The following is a 22,111-nucleotide window of genomic DNA, read 5'->3' as shown; positions in this document are numbered from 1 at the left end:
ATAAGCTTTCAGAATATAAATGAAATAATGTACAAAAGAAGAAGCATTTTAAATTTTGATAAAAGGAATAATTCAAAACAATTTTGATCAACAAACTTCAAATAATTTAAATAACTTTTTAAACTTTTTAACTTTTTAAAAACAATTAAGTACCGTTAAGTTCAATTTTTTCAACTAACAAACTTTTTGATATCAATTAATTTTCAGTTTAAATACGATTGGTATATAAATGTGGCAGTTAGATAATAATATGACAGAATATTTCCGCTTCAAAATCAGCTGTCCCACATTAAAGTAATGACAAATTTAAATTTGATGTCACACCTCCATCTACAATGATATAGAAAGAATATACTTTTTACCATACGTCGATATGTTATAAAGTTAAAATAATTTATTTTTGGCATAAAACATATTCAGCACTAATCAACTAATAAATTAATGTCTAAATACGCTAAAAACATTAATAAAATGAGTTAAATATTAAATAAGTCCATAAGAGCTAATGTATTTGTAGCATCTATTCGACCACTTGCGCCTCTAGCGGCCACTACTGAAAGCTGAATTAGAGGTTGAAAAGTTAGCCCACAAACGATGCATTGCGTTTCCACTCCTTCTTACAGGTCTCCACAATAACAACTTAACATTATTATTTCTGTCCACATGGGGTCCATAGCCTATGTATGTTGTCAATGTCTGGTTGTCATGGCACAGCTGTCACTTGTGGTTCCATTTACCAAGTGCAACTTTGACAAGTATATGCGTACATGAGAACCATACATAACAGAATCTAGTATACCTTTTTAAAATAAAAATATTAAGAGAATAAAAGTTTTGATTCAAAAGTATATACAGTGAGTAATAAAAAAGTTGAATCTATTAAATGAGCGGTGAAAGGCGTATGTGGCGCCCTCTGGATAATACATCATTTTTAGTGGCGAATTTAGATTTCTTGCCCCAAAAAACCCATGCTTACCAAATTTCTTTTTATTATCCCGTACCTGTTAGGAAATATTCAAGAATAAATAAAATAAAATTTTAAATTTGACACCCTGTATTTCGGTTATTATCAACTTTCGTACTAAGGTAAGTTAGCTTAAATCGACCTATTTTAAGCTCAGGAATCTAAGGTTGAGCTATGGCCCGTTCTATACCAAACACCTTGTATAAGAATATATTCTGAAACTCCGTAAACTTTCATCGACCACTAAACACCCCTGGCCCCTGGACTATTAAGGAAAGTTCAATTCATTCTCAAATTTTTTGTGTTCACTTCAATCACTTCAATTCAGAGATTCCTTTATTTGTCTACTATTTTAACAGTTAAAAAGTTGTTTACTAAAGTAATGAATAAATTTGTAATATAAGAATCCCCATTGTATTTGTATTGACAGAGAAAATTGGTTTTTATTTCTCGTCTGTATTTAAGTGGGCTTCTTTTGAGGACTCGTTTGTATATTTTTTTGGCAAAATTGCCTTTTAAAAAGACACGAAATTATCAGGAAGATTTTTAATAAAATCGTTTTAATAAACACTTACTTAAAGGTCACATTGAGAAGTCATCAGAATCGTTATTGTAATTAAAAAAAGATTTTGTTTCAGTTTGCTTCTGTAGGATTTTTATTTACAGTCGTAAGATGAAAGTTTAGAAAAAAATCATTTCTTTTGATACTTTATCGTGACACCACGACTATCTAGATCTCAGGGTGTCAATGGAAATCTTCTTCTTTGTGTGGAGGATGGTTTATTAAAAATTTCCAAAGACGCGGAAATTCTGATTTCATGAATATTTGTCGTATAATGAAGTTATAAACAGCTATTCAAAGCTAAAAAATTATCGGATTATGCTAAAATATGTAAAATACCTACTCTGACGACCGATACCTACTGCAGTGGAAAAGTCTTTTGTGCAATCAGAGTCTGATATTATTATTATATTATCATCACTTAGATTTTTGAAATTGCTTCGTACAGACAAATTTTCCAATATTTTTTGTAATATTTGTTAAAAACTATAAAGAATATATTTCATTACCATTATTAGTGCAGTCAGTGACGGTACTTGGTTTTGAATTCCATCCTACTGCATCAATTTACCTATTTTTAGTGTAAGTAGGGAATTGCTCAAAAAAAAATGTGTGTGTACTTTGTACGCACGTAAGAAGTTATACTTCTATTATATTTTATAATTTCAACGAAATAAATATACTTAACAGTTACAATACCAAAAATTAACCAAAACTTAAAAATACCAAAAAAAAATGAATATGAATATGAATCATCCGGGATTCGAACCCGCGATCACTCGATCTCTGGTCCAATGCTATACCGAGCTATGAAGCCCCATGCTATTGACTTGTCGGATATAACTACACATCACGGTGACAAATAGATCAAAGTGAAGTATAAAAATAGATATTTTATTATCTTACGCCCGAGGAAGACAAATCTAAAGACACAAAAATTATAATAAATAATACATTTACTAAGAACACTATACTAAGAACATTTACTAAGAATCTATAAAGCAGCAATTAGACATATACTGACATACACGGCGGAGACAAGACCTGACACATCTCAAACGAGATGACTATTAGAAACAACAGATATGAAAATACTCCGACGAATATCAGGGAAAAGTCTGTTGGATAGGGAGAGAAACGAAAACATAAGAAGATCATGCAATGTAGAAGACATAATTGGATGGGTCACAAAACGGAAACAGGAGTGGAACGAACACATTAGTAGAATGGCAGAGGATAGGATATTACGAATAGCACGAGATAAGTCACCAAATGGACGAAGAAGTATTGGCAGACCAAGAAAAAGATGGTGCGATAACTTAAACAATTTAGGAGGCTAATATTGAAGAAGAAACAGGCTTTAAAGCCTACATAAAAGAAGGAAGAAGAAGAAGAAGATTAATAACACTAATATATTCTTTTAATGAGTTATTTGCGCTAATACATACATAATTTGGAAGATTAGCAACGCGTCTGTCCCTGTCCCTGACCCTGTGTGTCTGCGAATGCGCCAGGGAATTATAAAATTTCACCCCCGATCGTAAAGAAGTATAACTTTAAAAAAATAAAAGTTTCAATTGGGGTTCGAACCCGCTTACCAGCGCAGTTAGTATAGAAATTCATTCACCTTAAACTTTTACCCACGGAGACCATGTGTCATCGTGCGAAGATCAACTTACTAAATGGATTAAACTTTTGACGGTTCTGAATTTAACCAAATTATTTTGATTTTTAATTGAAATTATTTAGAATTGAAAGAAATATTAAAATATAACAAAACATAGAGTAAGAAAACAATATATTAGGTGAATATTGATAGAAATTTTGATGGTAATCAAATTATGTAAATCAAAGCATTACATACTATTTTGGTAGGTTCTTTTTAAATTTTCCAAATAGGTAGGTACCTATGAAATTTTTTATTAGGATACTGAAACATTTACAATTATTACGTACCTGTCGCTTTTAAACCATTTAAAAAGTCACTACAATATTATAAACTTGCTTTTTTCTCTGTCATCACAACAATAAAAACTAATATACACAACATTAATTTGTTTATCCAAAATCTCCATATTGAACAATTATTGACAGATGATTTTAACACCCAATCAGATCCCGTATAAGGTTTATACCATACTGTCGGTGTGCGCATGCGCCAGGGAATCTAAAATTTTACCCTCGTGCCTAAAGAAGTATAACTTCAAAAAACAAAGTATTCCCTATACCCTATGGCGCTTTTATCTTGAGCGTAGCCTCGGGGAAAGAAAATTTTTAGGTCACAATAACCACGGAAGTCCCTTTCCTCAATTCTGACCGCCTAAAGGGAATGTAATGTCGACGTGATGTCGTGTGTTTTCCGTCTCCAAAGATCTCTGTCTCTGGTCATTTCTTTTAGCTCATGCATACAGTCCCTTGCCATATTATTATGACCACTTATGAATTTTTACAAAAATCATCTATTCCACTAGGTACGTTTTGTTTAAAATATGATTTTTTACTTTAATTTTATTATGCAATGTTAATGTTATGCATTAACTATCATATATTTAATAATAAACAGCAATAAAATATTTGAAAATATTATATTTATATTTTTTTATTATTTTGTTGAACTTCTGACCTTAATCAGATGGAGAATATTTGGGAGCTTTTAAAATGAGAAATTTCCGATGAAAAGGTTACTAGCGAAATTGTTTTGATTAAAGAACTAATATATCGTTGAAACCACAATAACACATTGAAGCAAAAAAAATTACCTGCATTCAAAATATGCCAAGACGGGTACGAGTGGTAATCAAAGTTAGAGGTGGCTCAACAAAATATTGGAAACATTAAAATATGTGATATTTTTAAAAGTTTTATTGATGTTTATTATTAAATATAATACATTTAATAATAAACAGCAATAAACCATTTGAAAATATCAGATATTTGTATTTTTTTAATATTTTGCTGAGCCCCCTCTAATTTTAGTTCAGCAAAATATTAAAAAATACAAATATGTGATATTTTCAAATGGTTTATTGCTGTTTATTATTAAATGTATCATATTTAATAATAAACACCAATAAAACTTTTAAAAATATCACATATTTTTATTTTTCCAATATTTTGTTGAGCCACCTTTAATTTTGATTAGCGCTTGTATCCGTCTTGCTATACTTTGAATGCAGTTAAAATTTTTTTGCTTCAATAAAATTTGTCATTGTGGTTTCAATGATATATATTAGTCTTTTAATCAAAACAATTTCAATATTTCAAAACAATTTCGTTAGTGACCTTTTCATCGGAAATTTCTCGGTTTAAAAGCTCCCAAATATTTTCCATCAGATTAAGGTCAGAAGTTCAACAAATTATTAAAAGGTATATACACATGTAATATTTTTAAATGTTTTATTGGTGTTCATTATTAAATATAATATAGTTAATGTATAATATTAACATTACATAACAAAATTAAATTTAAAAATCATCTAGTAGAATAGTTGATTATTATAAAAATTCATAAGTGATCATAATAATATGGCCAGGGACTGTAGTTCTTTTGCATATTCCTGTAATTTGATCGATCCATCTTGTTGGGCATCTTCATTTTGATCTTGGGCCTTACATGCTTTCTTGTATATAGGGTGAGGTAGATAAAGGGCCTATTAGAAATATCTCGAGAACTAAAGACAATTGAATTATGAAAATTGGAATATAGTGGAGTCAATGAAGGTTTTCACCTCCGATTTCGTTGAACCTCCATCGATTTTCATGAAAATTGGTACGTATGTAGAGGATACCTCAAGAAACAAAGGTGACATGGTGCCAACTTGCGCTTTTACCCTGGGGGGGGGGGATGCCACCCCTTCTCGGGGGTGGAAATTATTTTATTAAAAATAATACCACTAATCGATAGAGGGACAAATTATAAGTAAAATTTGTTATATAAAGTTATTTCAATAAATCAATAGTTTTTGAGTTATTAAAGATCAAAAGTTTTGATTTTTCCTGAAAAAAATCCATGTTCTAAAGCAATTTTTCATAAATAACTCAAAAACCATAAGTTTCTTCAAAAAAGTTGTTATTACCAAAATCGAAGATAATATAAAAATAAATAAGCTCCTTATTCGAAAAATCCTTTATTACATATACAAAGTGAGTTATATGCAATTGAATGTATATTTTTTTCCGCGAGTACTCAAATCTTAGTATTCAAGCTTAAATAACAGGAAAACGATGCACTTTGTTAAATATAGATATGATATTAAACATTTTAATAAACTACTTAAAGGTAACTATCAAAAAGCTACATAAGTAGTCGATAGCATCAAAATTAAGCAAGTTATGATGGAAATAAGAGGACCCTTTCAGATTTTTTAGGGAAGAATGAAAAATGAAACATAGGTCATTTCCACAAAAATTAAAATTTATAGTAACCCATTTAAAACTTTATTTATTTTAACATGAGTAATAACTTCAACCATTTTGACCGGTTTAGAACGAATATTTTTGAAAAAAAAATACGATTAAAAAAAATTAGAATTTTTCAAATTTTCGTGAATTTCATTTTCTTTTGATAATAACTCCAAAAATTCACGATATACTTAAAAAATGGTAGAGAACAAAATTTTAGTTTTAACTTTATTTAAGCTTTTTCTTTTTTTAATATTTTTTTTACGACAAAAAATAACCGAGATAAAAACATTTAAAACATAAATTTTACTGCGAGAACCATGTAACCGGGGCCCTTTCACCTTGTATTTAAAAAAAAATAAGATTTAGAAAATTATGTTTAATACTGTGTTATAGAACTTTTACTTAGCTTTGTAATGGTTTTTGGATAAATCTCATATTTCAAAATTTAACGGAGTTATTTAAAAGAAAACAATAACATTTTCTTTGAAAAAATTTTATAGCGGAGATTTTGTATGTATACAGGTTGTGGGAAGTCCAATTAGTCGTTTGTTGTAGGAGATACGAAAAAAGTTTATTTAGGTGAGATTGGGGCATAGATAATATCAGAATTTAAATACATTTCCAAATATACAGGGCCACCCATATTGACAGGGTGAAACAAAATTATCTTTTGTTTAATGGAACACCCTGTATATTTTTACATTTTTGGATTCTCCTCTATGTTTTATTTCTTAAAATATCAGGTTTTGTGATGTTATACGAAGTAGTTTAAAAGATAATTACGTTTTTATTTTCAAATTTCATAGCAATATTCACCCCTTGTATAATTGTAGTGATTTGACATCAGAAAATCAATTTATGTTCAAGTGATTTTTAATATAATCTATTATTGTTAAAAATTATTAATCTAGCAAAACGTTTAATTTTAGCTAATACAGGGTTGGTCGAAACTGAATGAGTGTTTTCTCAAAGTTTGAGAGTATGAGTTTTCTCAAACGGAGCAGCCTGTAATGCCTGTAATGAGCATTATAATGAAATGCTATTGTATGGCACTTTATTATTTCCCACCCTGCCAGTGAGAACTGAATTTATTTTTGAAGTCACTAACTTTATTTAATTATTAATTATTTTAAATATTGTAAACGATTAAAAAACAATCAAATTAAATTGAAATGAATAACCAGTGTATATCTTCCACATTTACTTCATATTTAACGTAGCCTGTACCATAACATTGCACAGATTATTATACCTGTATAGCAACGATATACCATGAATGTGAATTCATACTTGAGAAATGTCCTATATCCAGTCTCACAAAAAAAAAGGGATTCCTCAAACATAATATATATGCAGACAAAATCAGCCAAAGTGATTTGCGATATCTAATTAAAGGCCCTACCAAGTTGGTTTTGTTGAATATAGCATGGAAGCACGACGATACTTTAGTGATAAGCGTATTTTTCGTAGTAGCTATAGTATGTTGTTTTATATTATGTATTACCTATATTAAATTAGTTTTAGTATGTTTCGTTTATCTAAAAAAATGTAAAACAAACAAAAATTCTGTTTTTCTTGTAGTTGTTTTTCGTATAGATATTGTTTTATATTGTAGTAAATTGAATTTAGTTTTAGTATGTTCCGTTTGTTTGTAGAATTATATTTAATTAGATTTGCTTTAATTACTAAAATAAATAAATTTTCAATTATATTTTATGTATTTGTGGAAAAGGAAACCTAGCATTAGCGGCCATATTTCTATAACGGCCAATTGTTTTCTATTTTTAGTGGCCGTTATTGTCAGGTTTTACTGTACCAATAATATTTTATTAAATTATGAAATATTATTTAAATAAAAAATTTATAAACTTGATAAAAGAAAGTTTGCTTAGAATGTACTCCTCTATCTAATTATGGGGTTATTTTTAATAAAATAGTGTTCACCAATGAGAAGGGGTAACATCCACCCCCAGGATAAAAGCGCAAGTTGGTACCACATAATTTTTGTTTCTTGAGGTATCCTCTAACTACTTACCAATTTTCATGAAAATTGATGGAGGTTCAACGAAATCAGGGGTGAAAACCTTCAGTGACTGCCATTTTTTGGAAATATAAAAGATTAATTTTTTTTGTGATTGTCGATTTGTTGATTTTCTGATTTTTGGTTGCTATAAGGTTTAAAAAATTAATAAAAATTATAAATCATGCACATAAATGTAAAAAAATATTTATTTTACTTAATTAAACAAGATTGCTTGAGCCAGAATGCTGAAATCTGCATTTTTATCATTAAAAAAAAAGGTGGATTTCACCCCTAAAATGCAGAAAGCGCAACTTGGTGCCATATCACTTTTGTTTTTTGAAGTATCCTCTAACTACTAATCAACAAATTTCATGATAATCGATGAAGGTTCAAAGAAATCGTGGGTGAAAACATTCAGTGACTACACTTTCAGAAATATAGAAGAATAAGGTTTTCGTGATTTTCGACTTGTTAATTTTCGGATTTTTGGTTGCTATAAGGTTTGAAAAATTAAAAAAAAATGTAATTCATGCACATATATATAAAAAAATATTTATTTTTCTTAATTAAACGAGATTACTTGCGCCATAATGCGAAAATCTGCATTTTTTACAATTTAAAAAGTAGGGGTGTATTACATCCCTAAAATGCAAAAGTGCAAATTGATGCTATATGTCTTTTATTACTTGAGATATCCTCTAACTATTTACCGATTTTCATGAAAATCAATGAAGATTTAACAAAATAGGAAGTGAAAACTTAAAGTGACTCCACTTTCAGGAATCTAAAAAATAATTTTTAAAAAAGGGGTGTATTTCACTCCTAAAATGCAAAAAGCGCAAGTTGGCACTATGTCACCTTTGTTCCTTGAGGTATCCTTTAATCACTCACCAATTTTTATAAAAATCGATGGAGGTTCAACGAAATCTGAGGTAATAACTCATATCCACCTTCATTGACTCCACTAATAAGGGGGTTTTGAAGACTGATGTATTTAATGAAAATATTTTCATCTATTTGGTACTTCCGGTTATACCGGAAGTTGCTTATAACTTCGTTTTTTTAAATAGGACACCCTGTATATTTTTACATTTTTGGATTCTCCTCGATTTCTTCTTTCTTAAAATATAAGGTTTTGTAATAATATACAGGGTAGGTTAAAAGATAATTACGTTTTCTTACTAATTTCGTAGCAGTATTCCCACCCTGTAGGATTGTAGTAGTTTGACATAATAAACTCTATCTATGTTCAAATGATTTTAAATATAGTCTACTATTGTTAACAATTATTAGTGTAGCTAAATTTTTAATTTTAGTATACAGGGTGGGTCGAAACTCGGAATGAGTATTTTCTGAGTTTTCTTAAATGAAACACCCTATATTTTAGTATTGTAATGAAATGATATTTCATGGTACTTTTTACTTCTTAAGCATTCCCTATACCTAACTGCTTTAGTTTGTGCTTAATTGTTAATCGCACCAACAATCTTAACTTCGATGGTATTTTGATACCTCAACCACTATTGGCAATTTTAAGTATCAGTATAGATTAATATGTATTTATTTCCAAAAAATTATTTGTGACTAAATATTTTCACGGCCAACCTAATACAATTTAACCTATTTTGTGTTGCAATTAATGTTTGGCTTTAATCACCAATAACTCACAAATTAAAGAAGTTAGGTATAGGGAATGCTTAAGAAATTAAAAAGTACCATAAAATAACATTTCATTACAATACTAAAATACAGGGTGTTCCATTTAAGAAAACTCAGAAAATACTCATTCCGGGTTTCGACCAACCCTGTATACTAAAATGAAAAGTTTAACTATACCAATAACTCTTAACAATAGTAGACTATATTAAAAATCATTTGAATATTAATAGAGTTTATTATACCAATCTACTATAATCCTACAGGGTGTTAATATTGCTACGAAATTAATAAGAAAACGTAATTATCTTTTAACCTACCCTGTATAATATTGCAAAACCTTATATTTTAAGAAAGAAGAAATCGAGGAGAATCAAAAAATCTAAAAATATACAGGGTGTCCCATTTAAAAAACGAAGTTACAATCAACTTCCAGTATAACCGGAAGTAGCAAAGAGAAGAAAATATTTCCATTAAATAGTTCATAACTCAAAACCCCTGTATTTCAATTTTCAAGATGCTTTTAGCTATAATTCTCGAGATATTTCTAATAGGCCCTTTATCTGCCTCACCCTGTATAGTCCGTCCGCTATAACTTTTCCCATGCGGTACGATTCATTTTCAATCAAATTAAGTCAAAACATAAATTGAAACGAACGTTGATGTGTATATGTTACAGTTCAAGTTGATTCTCTGTTAGAGTTGACTCCAACTAGTTGGAGTCAACTCCAACTGAAACGAGCAGTAAAAGTTGATTTTAAAAATTTAAATCAACTTTTACTAGTTGGAGTTGACTCTTCCTGGATCGATTCAATAAATGTTGATTATCCGAGAATCTCAAGTGCATTTTTGATGAGTGTGCGTTTCTTTGTTTTGACCGTTTCAACTACTTATTAGTATAGTCTGTAACGTCGCCTCCGTTAGGTAAATTATTCAGATTCGATTTTTTGCACAAACTTACTCAAAGAAATACATCCGTATAACAACGTGGAATGAAGTAAACACTTCTGTTGTATGTAGGCATATATGAATTTATTAAAAAATCCTTAAAATTTATCCACGAAGGAGTGGAAGTACAAAACGTTTTCGATTAAACTGACCATCATCAGTGTAAACCTGGAAATAAGTAAACCACTAAGATTAAAAAGCAAAAGGGTGAAATTTTGAGTTGAAAATTTTTTTAAGAAAATGTGGTTACTTACGTCCAGTGTACAAGTAATTGAAACTAGCCACCTCAATAGGTATAAAAACCTCAAAAATACATTATTGTTACATTCTATAATGAAAAGTAGTCGACATTAAGTCGATGTCTTAAGATTTAAAGATCACCTGTGAATGTATTTCATCCTTGCTCGAAAATTGCACAAGGTAAGTACCTGTGTTCAGGTGAGAGGTTACGAACCAACTGATTAGACAGTTTGGTGCCAGAAATGAATGACAAGATGTCAAAGGAAGTTAAATGGATTTTCCATCTGTCAACCGAAAAAATTTTTTAACAAAGAGATTAATATTTAGTTTTAATGGGTATAATGAAAAATGCAGATATTAAAAAGTTTAATGTGAGTTCTAATTTAAAATTGAGGTGATACATTCCTTAGTACTAACTGAATTAAAAAAAAAAACAAAAATCTGCTCCGTATAACAATCCTTATAACAAATACACAGGGTCTCACGCGGTACCATCTCTTTAGCACTCACCATTGACGGCCGCCTAATACGCACTTAGCGCTCATTGTTAATAATTAAAGATAAAGCTTAGTAATAAAATAGTGACAAATTTCTGCTGGATCTTATAGAGGGAGCTATAAACTTTGATTTGGTCACTTTCTGACTTTCATAATATGTAATGGATTTTAACCGAGTTATTAAGCCTTGAAAATAGCTATTTTCGCATTTTTCAAATTTTAAATCGCGTATAACTCGAAAACAATCAATTTTAGAGAAAAATCACAAAATACCTTTTTTTGTTCAGAATAACCCAAATGATCTAAAAAAAAATTGTTCGAAGTGAAAAAATTATTTTTGTGAATTTGTCTAAAAAAATTGTTTAAACAATTTATCGATCAAGGTACTGTCTGGCACCCAGTAGATTTATTATAAGGGCCTCTTTTTGAGTAAGTTTGTGCAAAAACTTCGAATCCAAGTAATTTACCTAACAGGGGCGACGATACAGCCTAGACTAATTTGAACATATTCAGTAACATTTAATTTCTAGAATCGGCTGTTTGTGTGAATCAGAATCAACTTTTACTAAATGGCATTGGGAAGAGTATACTTTTCCTAGTTGGAGTCTACTTTTACTAGTAAATGTTGAATATAAATCTTCATCTTATATTTATAATCAACTTTTACTGAAACCAGCCGTTAGAGTTGACTTTAACTAGTTGGAGTCAACTCCAACTGGATAATCAACTTGAACTGTAACATATATACATTTTGTATACTGTATACTATATACTACACACATCGGCGTACGTTTCACTTTCTCTTTTGACTTAATTTGATTGAAAATGAATCGCACCGCATGAGAAAAGTTATAGCGGACGAACTATAATGAGTCATTCAATGTTTTCTGTGTTTGTTATCATAACATGTCCAAAGTACCTTAGTTGTTGAAGATAAACTTTACTGGAGAGTCGTTGACTAACCTATAGCTCTCTTAAAAATGAATTAGGTATTTGTTTTTAACAGAACATTTCATTGGCGTCTATCTTTCTTTTTTTCGATTGTCTCAAGGTCGAAGATTCACATCCGTAGGTCAGTATTGGGAATATTCCGCAATGGATCAACCTCATCTTTAACGCTCTTGGAATTTGACAGTCCTTCCATGCTATAGAAATTTCTGCTCTGTCATCTTTTGCTAGATCACATCTACACTTTTATTTCTTCCTGTAGTGCACATGTGTTTGTGATAATCGATCCCAGATATAAGTATGAGCTGACAACCTCAAATCGACAAATTGTGGTTATGTGTCCATGAGTGTTATGTAGTCTATCCACTATCATGAGCTTTGCCTTCGATATGTTTAATTGCACACCAACTATTTCACTTTCCTTTTCGAACAGTCGTGTAAGATCAATCAACTCTACAACCTATTAAAGTTTTATACTATGTTATTACAAGACGACTTCATCTTAAGAAACGGACTGTACAATGCAATAATATTACTAGGAATATCAGAGAAACTGATAAGATTACCTAAACGCTAACTGATTTATATTAGTCAATAAAGTCATGATAGAAGAGAGTCTTACAAATCAATTTAACGTAAATAAACAAGACAGAGTGGTTAAGTTTCGCAGAAGACTTGATATTTTTGACACGTTCAAGAGCAAAACTTCGAAGAATAAGCTAGAAAATATGACCTGACAATAAATCAAGACAAAACTAAGAATATGGAAATAAGAAGAAAAAAGTGAAAGTGTAAAGAAGAAATGATGTGGATCAAACATCAGTGCTATTTGCATGTGAAACTTGAAAAATGTTTAAGAAAGAAGACAAAAAGTTAGACACCTGGTGGAGGAGAATCTTAATAAAAGTTTTTGTTGGGACAAAGGAAGATAACGAAGAATAGCCAGAAGAGCAAACAAACCATTGCTAACTACTAATTGAGATTCATCGCATAGAAAGTTAGATGGTTATGAGATATTTAACAAATAATAGAGAGATATCGAAACTCAAAGTTTACAGGATCTTTTAATAAAGGACAAATACAGGACATGTGTAATGAGAGTTATCGAAACGCAGTTTTAAGGAATCTTTTATTTTGACATATCATATGACATTAAATATTTTTGTAAATATAAAAATAACCTATAAAATTTTATTTGTTACTTCTGGTTACCTCTTATAGATAAAAATTAAAATAAGATCATTGAAAAGAGTAAAACGTTGAATTTCATTATTTTGTCATTTAAAGAACAACATAACCCATAATACTTATTGTACAACATGGAAGTGAAATTAGAAATATGTACTATGTTAGGAGTTGTTAAATACCTTTGCATATTATGGGTATATGAAATGGAGAATTTATGGACAATGTATCTGTTATGGTATATCCAGTGCACAACCACCAAATGACACAATTGCAAAATCTTCAGACAGCACTTGAAGTGCTGTATAATCAATCACACATTGCTTTAAGAATTGTTATTGAAAGAACATTTGGTATTTTGAAGAGAATATTTCCAATATTAATATGTGAAATAAGATGCAAGTTACCTTTAATTCAAAGAATAATATGACGAGCTTGTTCAGTTTTACATAATGTTGCAGTTGTTAATAGAGAACACATTGAAATATGTACTAACAAATATGAAGGTGCTGCGATTTAATCGAACAATCTGTGGCAGTACATTTTCAACCAGGAGCAAATCTAGTGCAAATTATTGGTAGTTATTTAATAAATTTATAAATGCATATTGGTGTTTGATTTTACGTATCCTTTAAAATATTATATCACTTTCCGTTAAAAAGACTTCCACATCTAGCAAAAATGTATGAACAAACAAATTGTTTTAACGGGTTTTGTAGAACCGTTGATACACAGATGCGTTTCAGAGCACATATAGAAAATTAAACAGATTGTGGATGAGTGGAATGCCCTATACAAAGCTCAAAAGCCACAAAAGCGACTAAAATCCAGGAAAAGCTTCCTTGGAACAGTGCATGATGAGTATTTTCCTCTTCCCTGGGTTCAATGGACCGGCCAATCTCTAGACCTAGACTTTAAAACACGGAAAAGTATAAATAGGATAAGAACATGGGTCGCTCCAATAAAATCAAACATTCTAAAATGGGGGAAAATAGACCAAGATGATGACTGTGGAGAAATACAGAATATGGAACATCTTCTTACATGCAGAAACTATCCTTGTACCCTCGAAGATTTGTGGCTCGGCAGCAAAGATGGAACCGACATAGCCTAAAACTGGGCTATGAATGACATGCCCGGACACGATAAAGTAAAGTTAGTGTTTTAAAGGACAAAATAAATAGAGGAATTAGCTTTATGGTGGATGAATTATTTTGACAGTATATTTAAATAAACAAAAGTTGATGGCACAAAAATGAGAGTGTAATACTTTTGGTTCGAAACGTTATTCTAATAATAAAGGATTAAAATTTCAAAAATAAATACTTAAACCACTTAAACCTTTGTTTTATTGTATGAGCCCGTTTATATTTTAATACCATTTATGTTATATATCTGTTGAATTAAACTCTAAGTTCGAATGTAGAATTTTAACAAATCCTAAACTTTTCCACAATGTCGCAAGTATGATACTTGTGCATTCAAATTAATTGAAACTAGGTAGGTACATCTTATAGGTATATCTGTAATAAAAATGTTTATTTCTATACAAAAATGTCTGTAGTTTAAATGACTTATAAAGAAATTATATGTCTGATTATTGTAATTATTAAACACTATAAAATTATTTACAAATATTATATTTAAATTCCTGTTTACAAATTTTTGTAATAGCTCAATGTTCTTAAATATTCTTTTTTATATTGATTTGGATCAAAACATTAACAACCTATATCTGAGAATTGAGAATAACCTTTTATCCCTTTATTTAGGAGTTCTTTTTAATAAATAAAACTTAAAACTTAGATCAAAAATTTCCAAAGATGTGATAAAAATATAAATATAAGTGAAGTTAGATGCCTTCCTTCTCTTGTTTCTTCACATAATTTGACAAATTTGTCACATTTTTGACACGTTACGTCAAAATAAAGGATCCTTTATTAAAAGAGTTTTGTCCTTTATTGTTCCTTAAATACAGGCGGCCTGTATTTTATTACAGGACAAAAATAAAGGACATGATACTGCGCTTTCGTATATGTCAAAATAAAGGATCTTTTATTAAAGGACGATGTTAAATAGGGTTTCGATATCTCTCTAATGTGAAATAAACGCCCTAAGAGTTCTGCAAATAGAAGAATAAGGAAAAAACAAGAGGGAGACGACGAAGTAAATGGTTTGCTGCCGTCCGGACTAACATAGAAGAAATAGCAATAAAGGAAGTGTCCCAAATTTTACCTAAATGTAAATTTGAGGTTCTTAAGTCAAAGCTAAAAAATATAAAACAAACAAACATTGACATATTCTTAAAAAAAATTTAATACCTGCATTTCTAGTATAGTATGTAGTATTGTGTTTTGCACTAGTAGTTTTAGTAGTTTTACGTTTAAGGTGAAACAGTAGCGATCAACAGGTAGCGAAAACGCGTTCCAAGATTGCGGCTGTAATTTTGAATATTTTTTCGAGGTATTTGGCACACGTATTCGTAATATATTAAAGAATGGCGGTACAGAGCCCAATTTGAAAAATATATTAATATGTGGAAATTACTCTGTAATTAAGTACAATATTAAAAAACGAGCCTGTACCGCCACTAAGAAGAAAAAAAATACACTTTCTTCAAATAAAATTTTTTATCCGATGCCTAGATTTTGTCATTTTGGAACTACTAATGAAATAAAAAATTTTAGTACAAAAACATTTTTAGTACATTTTTAGTAAAAAACATTTGATATACTCATTAATTGTTAATATAATTGCAAAAAAAGGTCGGAATTGCAAAAAAAAACATTTTCGCAATAACTGTTGTAAAAATTAGTGTAAAGCTTTGAAATTTTTGTCAAATAAGGGTTCTTTGGTTCTTAATATGTGATAAAAATTTCAAAGCGATTCATTGAATTGTTTAAATTTTATTCAAATTGTTTATCCCAGAGAGCATTTTTTTGCAATAACATAAGTCACAACAAAATGACGCTAGAACCATTGCACAGGTGTTAAAATGAAAGAGCATGAGCTATATTTTCAACTTGGTGTAAAAAAGCGAATAAAAAATGCATTTATTAGTAAAAAATAATTATGCAAAAGTATCGTAAATCTTTCCTAATAAACTTTTTATTTTGTTATATTCGAACTTATATATTTATTACAATTTTTTATCAATTATGATATAGATAACAGTACCTGGTAGTTGTGCACTTAAAACAGGGTAAAAAAGTTATTTTTTTTTTTGGAAAAAGTTATTCAAAAAGTTTATAAAGAAAAATTGACGATACTTTTGCATAATTATTTATTACTAATAAATGCATTTTTCATTTAATTTTTTAAACAATCTTGAAAACGTAGCTCCTGCTCTTCCATTTGACACCTGTGGAATGGTTCTAAGGTCATTTTTTTCTGACTTATGTTATTGAAAAAAAAATGCTCTCTGGGATAAACAATTTGAATAAAATTTAAACAATTTAATGAATCGCTTTGAAATTTTTATCATATATTAAGCACCAAAAAACCCTTATTTAACAAAAATTTTAAAGCTGTACACTAATTTTTACAACAGTTATTGAGAAAATATTTTTTTTTGCAATTCCGACCTTTTTTCGCAATTATATTAACAATAAGTGAGTATATCAAACTTTGTAATACGTCATTTAAAAGATTTTTCCATAATATCGAAGATATTTGTACTAAAAAAATCACAAGTTTCACTGTTTTCCGTTGATTTGAAAAAAAGGCAAAAATGCCATTTTTTGACAGTTAATTGTTTATAAATAAAAATGGCCGCCAGATCCTACGCAGGAAATAGTTACAATTTAAAAAAAAAATCAATGGGAAAAACCCCAATAGTTGGCTGTATACCATAGTTTAAAAAACCAATACAGAAGTAAAAACTTCGAGATGTATTCTGGTATAAAATCGTTTATTTAAAACTATAAAATGTCATCGATTGCAGAACCTTTTCGTTCTAAACAGAACATCTTCAGTGCATCCTGCCGAGTATTTTGAAACTAGCACACTGTAAATAGTGTTAACATCATCATATATGGTTTACATAATGTAATATGTTAAAATGTTATGACTACAAGTCGATGTTAATGGATAAAGTGGAACACATGCTAAAAGGGTGCCATGGTTCCCTGCTCGAAGATGCTAGGTACTTGCCAATTCAATGGGCACAGACCAACACAGTTACAATTTGTTCTTATAGGTATTACCTGTCGAAAAAACGCTTCAGTACCCTGACTGCTAAAGTGTCACGAACAAGGTATATTTTTGTCTTATTACCCTGGCCTAAATAGACAAAGGAGCACATTAAATATATTAGCTGTCTGTATAATTAATGGTTATCAAATTATAAACTACATTTCTTCTTCTAAAACCTTCATATCAGAGTCGACCTACTGAGATATTCACGCCAGTAATTAAGGGTTAATGCACTTATAACTCTAGCTATTCTATTCATATAGTAATAGGCCTGGATCTCGCGTACCAAAAAAAAGTTAATTAATAGCAAGCTGAAAATTTGTTAATAGATTAACGGTGTCTAATCGGTCAAACTTTGAGGTAGGGGAACGCTGGAACAGGAGAAATTTCAATTGTGAAACAGGTTACAGGTTTCGAACGTCAGACTACGAAATCGTCCCATGTATTTTGTCGGACAGAACTTCCAATTGATTTGTTACCCTTTCATTAAACTCTCATGGAATAATCAGACTGCTATTTATCAGCAACATAATTCCTTTCATTTGAAATATTCTACGTGTCGTGCTTATGAAAACGCCCAATATATTTATCGGACCAAAATTATTTCATATATGTAAAGTTTTAAATTGAATAAACTTAAAAAAACATGCTAATTTTCACAATTTTAAACTTGTCAGGATGACATATTCCGCAATTAAAATCACGTTCCACAATTAAAACTTCCCCTATTCCAGTGTTCCCGTACATCAAAGTTTATCTGACTAGACACCATAAAGCTATTAACAAATGTTCAGCCTATTAATGATCAACATTCTTTTGGTACGCGGGATCTAGGACTATAACCTAATATGATTTCTAGATATAATTATTGTTACAGCTACCCTCGTGTAAAGTTATTATTTTCCTGGTCTATCAGTTATTATTTTGACAATTATTATTTACCAAGATTACTGTACTAAGTCAACTTCTTGCAGATTTATCTATTTTATTCCAAATCAGTAACGCTATATACATATTAAAAAAAGACATTTTTTACTTTCTAAAAAATATCGAAATATTAATGGAACTTACTTGTATCATAGGCATGAAGGAGCATAGCAATTCCCCCAAGACCCAATTTTTTACAAGAAGCACATACAAAGAGAGGGGCAACACAACAACACACTTAACTGTGTCACTAAGGGCATTATTAAGAAGAAAGCTGTATGTCTCGTCCTTGTACAGTTTTTTGTTGATGATATAAGCGAACATAAAAAGATTCCCCGACACGCCGACACTTATCAAGAGTCCGTAAATAAAAATAACGTACGGATAAGTGTTAATAACAACCGCCTTTATGTGGGGTCTCCGTAAATCTAGTTCTGTATCGTTTACGCCTAATAGGAGAGGATGAATAGCTTCCCAGACGTATGCAGGCATATGATCCAGAGGGTTTGAGGAGTAATTTTCGCGATCCATCTCACCCATTTTATATTTTCGCGCTACAAACACAATAACGCGCGAAGTTGTAACGGAGTTGTGGCAACAGGTGATGTTTCTCGGAGTTGCGGAGAGAGACTGGCGTGACTCTACTAGAAGTCTCAGATTTATAAACTCCGAAGCTTCTGTCCGTTACCGTGTTGTCAGGAAGGAAAGTTGCGCTTTACTATTGGTATTACGGGGCAGATATTTCCATTTGTTTGTGACTTATTTAGGAACATTTTCATTCTGTGTTCTTTTTTCTTATATTTTCCTTCTAGAATCGTTTCATAAGATATAACTTGATTACATGAAGGTCATGTTAAAACGTGGTTTGAGAGATATATATTAAGTCCAATTTGGTACTCGTTTGTCGTAAGAGATAGGAAACAATTGTACATTGTTTACCGGGTAGGAAAAGCTTAACATTCCTGGACGACTGTGAAGATTGCTAAGTCGAGGCGCAAGCCGAGACTTAGCAACACAGAGTCCAGGAATGTGGCTTTTCCTACGAGGTAAACATACTATTTTTCCGCAAATCGTTTAAAATTCGACAGATATTGATTGATTTAAAAAAAACGAGATAATTTTATTCCCAAATAAATGGTGCTTTGAAATTCCTAATAAAATTACTTGGGTTACTATGGAAACGTATTGAGGTTGAATTGTCAAACTTGACGCTTATAAATTTAATTTCTGGTGTTCTCGAAAGTAAAATGATAAGTGATGATGAAATTTCCATTCCTGGGACTCCTTCAGAGCTGGTTGAGGCAGTGAATACTGCTTCATTAGAATTATTGCCAAAGAAATCAAGAGAAAAGTACGAAAATGCATACAGACGTTTTATGGATTATTAATAATTTTCTATCATTTATGTAGAACACTAACAACTGTACGGAAATATCATTTCCTTACAGTAAGGAAGTCCTGACTTTTTCTTCAAGAAATTTTGACAGGAATGTCAAAATTTCCTGGCGATTTGCGGAAAAAAGGTATTAAGGCATATAGACCAGGACTAATCTGTAAAAAAAGGTGTATTTTTGGATGTGAGAGGTGGCATTCGGATTTTTGCAGATAAAGTTAGGTGACACCTTCAGTAATAATAATTGACTTATGTTTCTTCTCAAATATGCCCGGAACATTAATAATAAAATTAAAATATTTAAAAATTTCGAAAAACATCGATTTTTTCTGTTTTCTTTGCTTATAACTTTAAAACGGTTCGTTTTGGAACAAAGTCGTACAGAAATAAAATAAAGATAATTGAATTTTGTATGATATACGACTGGTCAAAAATGTCTAAGGTATTACCTTTTCTGCAATATAGCAATAAATACAAAACAAGGGGGCCAAATACGCCTGTTGTTATTCAATGTTTCTTAACCACTTTGGTGGCACTTAGAACGTTAGTAATTCGCTTACAAAATTCTTATAACCTACTTAAAATGGTTTACCAAATTTCATTAAGATCGACTTAATAGATTTTGCATAATAAATTTGCAATTTAAATGTTTTTAAAAAAGTTCAAATCTTTTAAAATCTTTCTGATCAAAAAGTAGACCATTTAGAAGTTGGCTATTTTTTTACATATAAAGAGGTACTTTACCTATCTAATACACTTTACAGAATTAAAATCGCATTATTTAAGGGGCCTCAGCAATGTTTTAAACTTATAAACAATTTTTTGACTTATAAAAAATAGCTTTGTTTAATAATAGAAAAACTAATTTTTAGCAATGCAAATATTTAAAACCGGTATAATTTGACTTAAACTTTCAAATGCTGTCAGCAGAATTGCTATTTTTTTTAGTCAAAAGTTATTCTCGTTCAAAAATTACAATTTATCGATTTTTTGAATGTTCCACCGCGTTTATCTCGAAGACTATGCATTCTACGAAAAAAACTTGTAAGAACATTTTTTGCTTAGAATTACCCAAGAAATGCAAAAAAATGTTTTATTTTGCGAAAAATTGATGTTATGTAATTTCTCAAGTTCTTTGTTTATAACAATCCTATCGATTTCCGGATCAACTGTTCCCCAAGAAATTCGTGTTTTACGGATCAAAATACATAGAAAACTTGGGTAAGTCCATCTAAATAAAGGAGCCCGTAGCACCCCCTCCTGGACACAGCACCAATTTTTTTATAAGCCAAAAAATTGTTTATAATTTTAAAACATTGCTGAGGCGGCTTAAAAAATCCCATTTCAATTCTGTAAAGTGCATTAGATAGGTGGAGTGCTTCTTTATATTTAAAAAAATTGACAAATCTTTGTATGTTCTAGTTTTTGTTGTGCAAGATTTTAAAAATTTTAATTTTTTAAAAAAGTTTCGATTGCAAAATTATTATGCAAAATCTAGTAAATCAATTTTAATGAAATTTGGTGGACGGTTTTAGCATATTACATAAATTTTCTGAACGAATTAGGAAGGTTTCAAGTGTAACCTAAGTGATGGAAAACATTGAATAAAGACAGGCTTGTTTTGCCCCCTAATTTTATATTTATTGCTATTTTGCAGCAAAGGTGATAAATTAACACATTTTTGACCAATCGTATCTGATATAAAATTTAATTATCTTTGTTTTATTTCTATACGACTTTGTTCCAAAATGAATCGTTTTAAAGTTATAAGCAAAGAAATTAGAAAAATAACGCAATTTTTTGAAGTTTATAATTTTTTTATTTTTTTATTAATGTTCCGGACATATTTGAGAAGGAGCATAAGTCAATTATTATTAACGAATTTATCACCTAACTTTATCCGCAAAAAATCGAATGCAACCTCTCACATCCACCTAAAAACAGATTCTTCCTGGGCTACTATATATTTTAAAACGTTGCACTCGTTTACACAGAAGGTCAGGTTGTCAGGGTTTCAGTGAATGTGTAGACGATTTTACGTTTAATAACATTATCTAGTACAAATTATACTTAGTATACTTGCTCGTATACAGGGTGTCCCAGACTAATTTAGCCACGCTATATCTCTTAAACGAAAAGAAATTTTCGAATGAGACAAAAAGTGATATAT

General features: G+C 30.2%; 2 protein-coding genes across 2 annotated transcripts in view; both read right to left on the bottom strand.

Annotated features, from left to right (window-relative positions):
• Positions 1–19,165, bottom strand: part of LOC126882885 (gastrin/cholecystokinin type B receptor) — a 457,238-nt gene extending 438,073 nt beyond the window's left edge. Inside the window, exon 1 of the mRNA XM_050647949.1 lies at positions 18,693–19,165. Coding sequence (XP_050503906.1) covers positions 18,693–19,088 — 396 coding nt within the window. The 5' untranslated portion in view covers positions 19,089–19,165. The remainder of the gene's footprint in view (positions 1–18,692) is intronic.
• LOC126882886 (uncharacterized) overlaps positions 1–22,111 on the bottom strand; it is a 224,021-nt gene that overhangs the window by 136,714 nt on the left and 65,196 nt on the right. The gene's annotated exons all lie outside the window — the stretch shown is intronic.

The sequence above is a fragment of the Diabrotica virgifera genome, chromosome 4, assembly GCF_917563875.1.
Source record: "Diabrotica virgifera virgifera chromosome 4, PGI_DIABVI_V3a".
In the NCBI taxonomy this organism is placed as follows: Eukaryota; Metazoa; Arthropoda; class Insecta; order Coleoptera; family Chrysomelidae; genus Diabrotica; species Diabrotica virgifera.
This window is presented reverse-complemented; position numbering and strand designations above follow the sequence as displayed.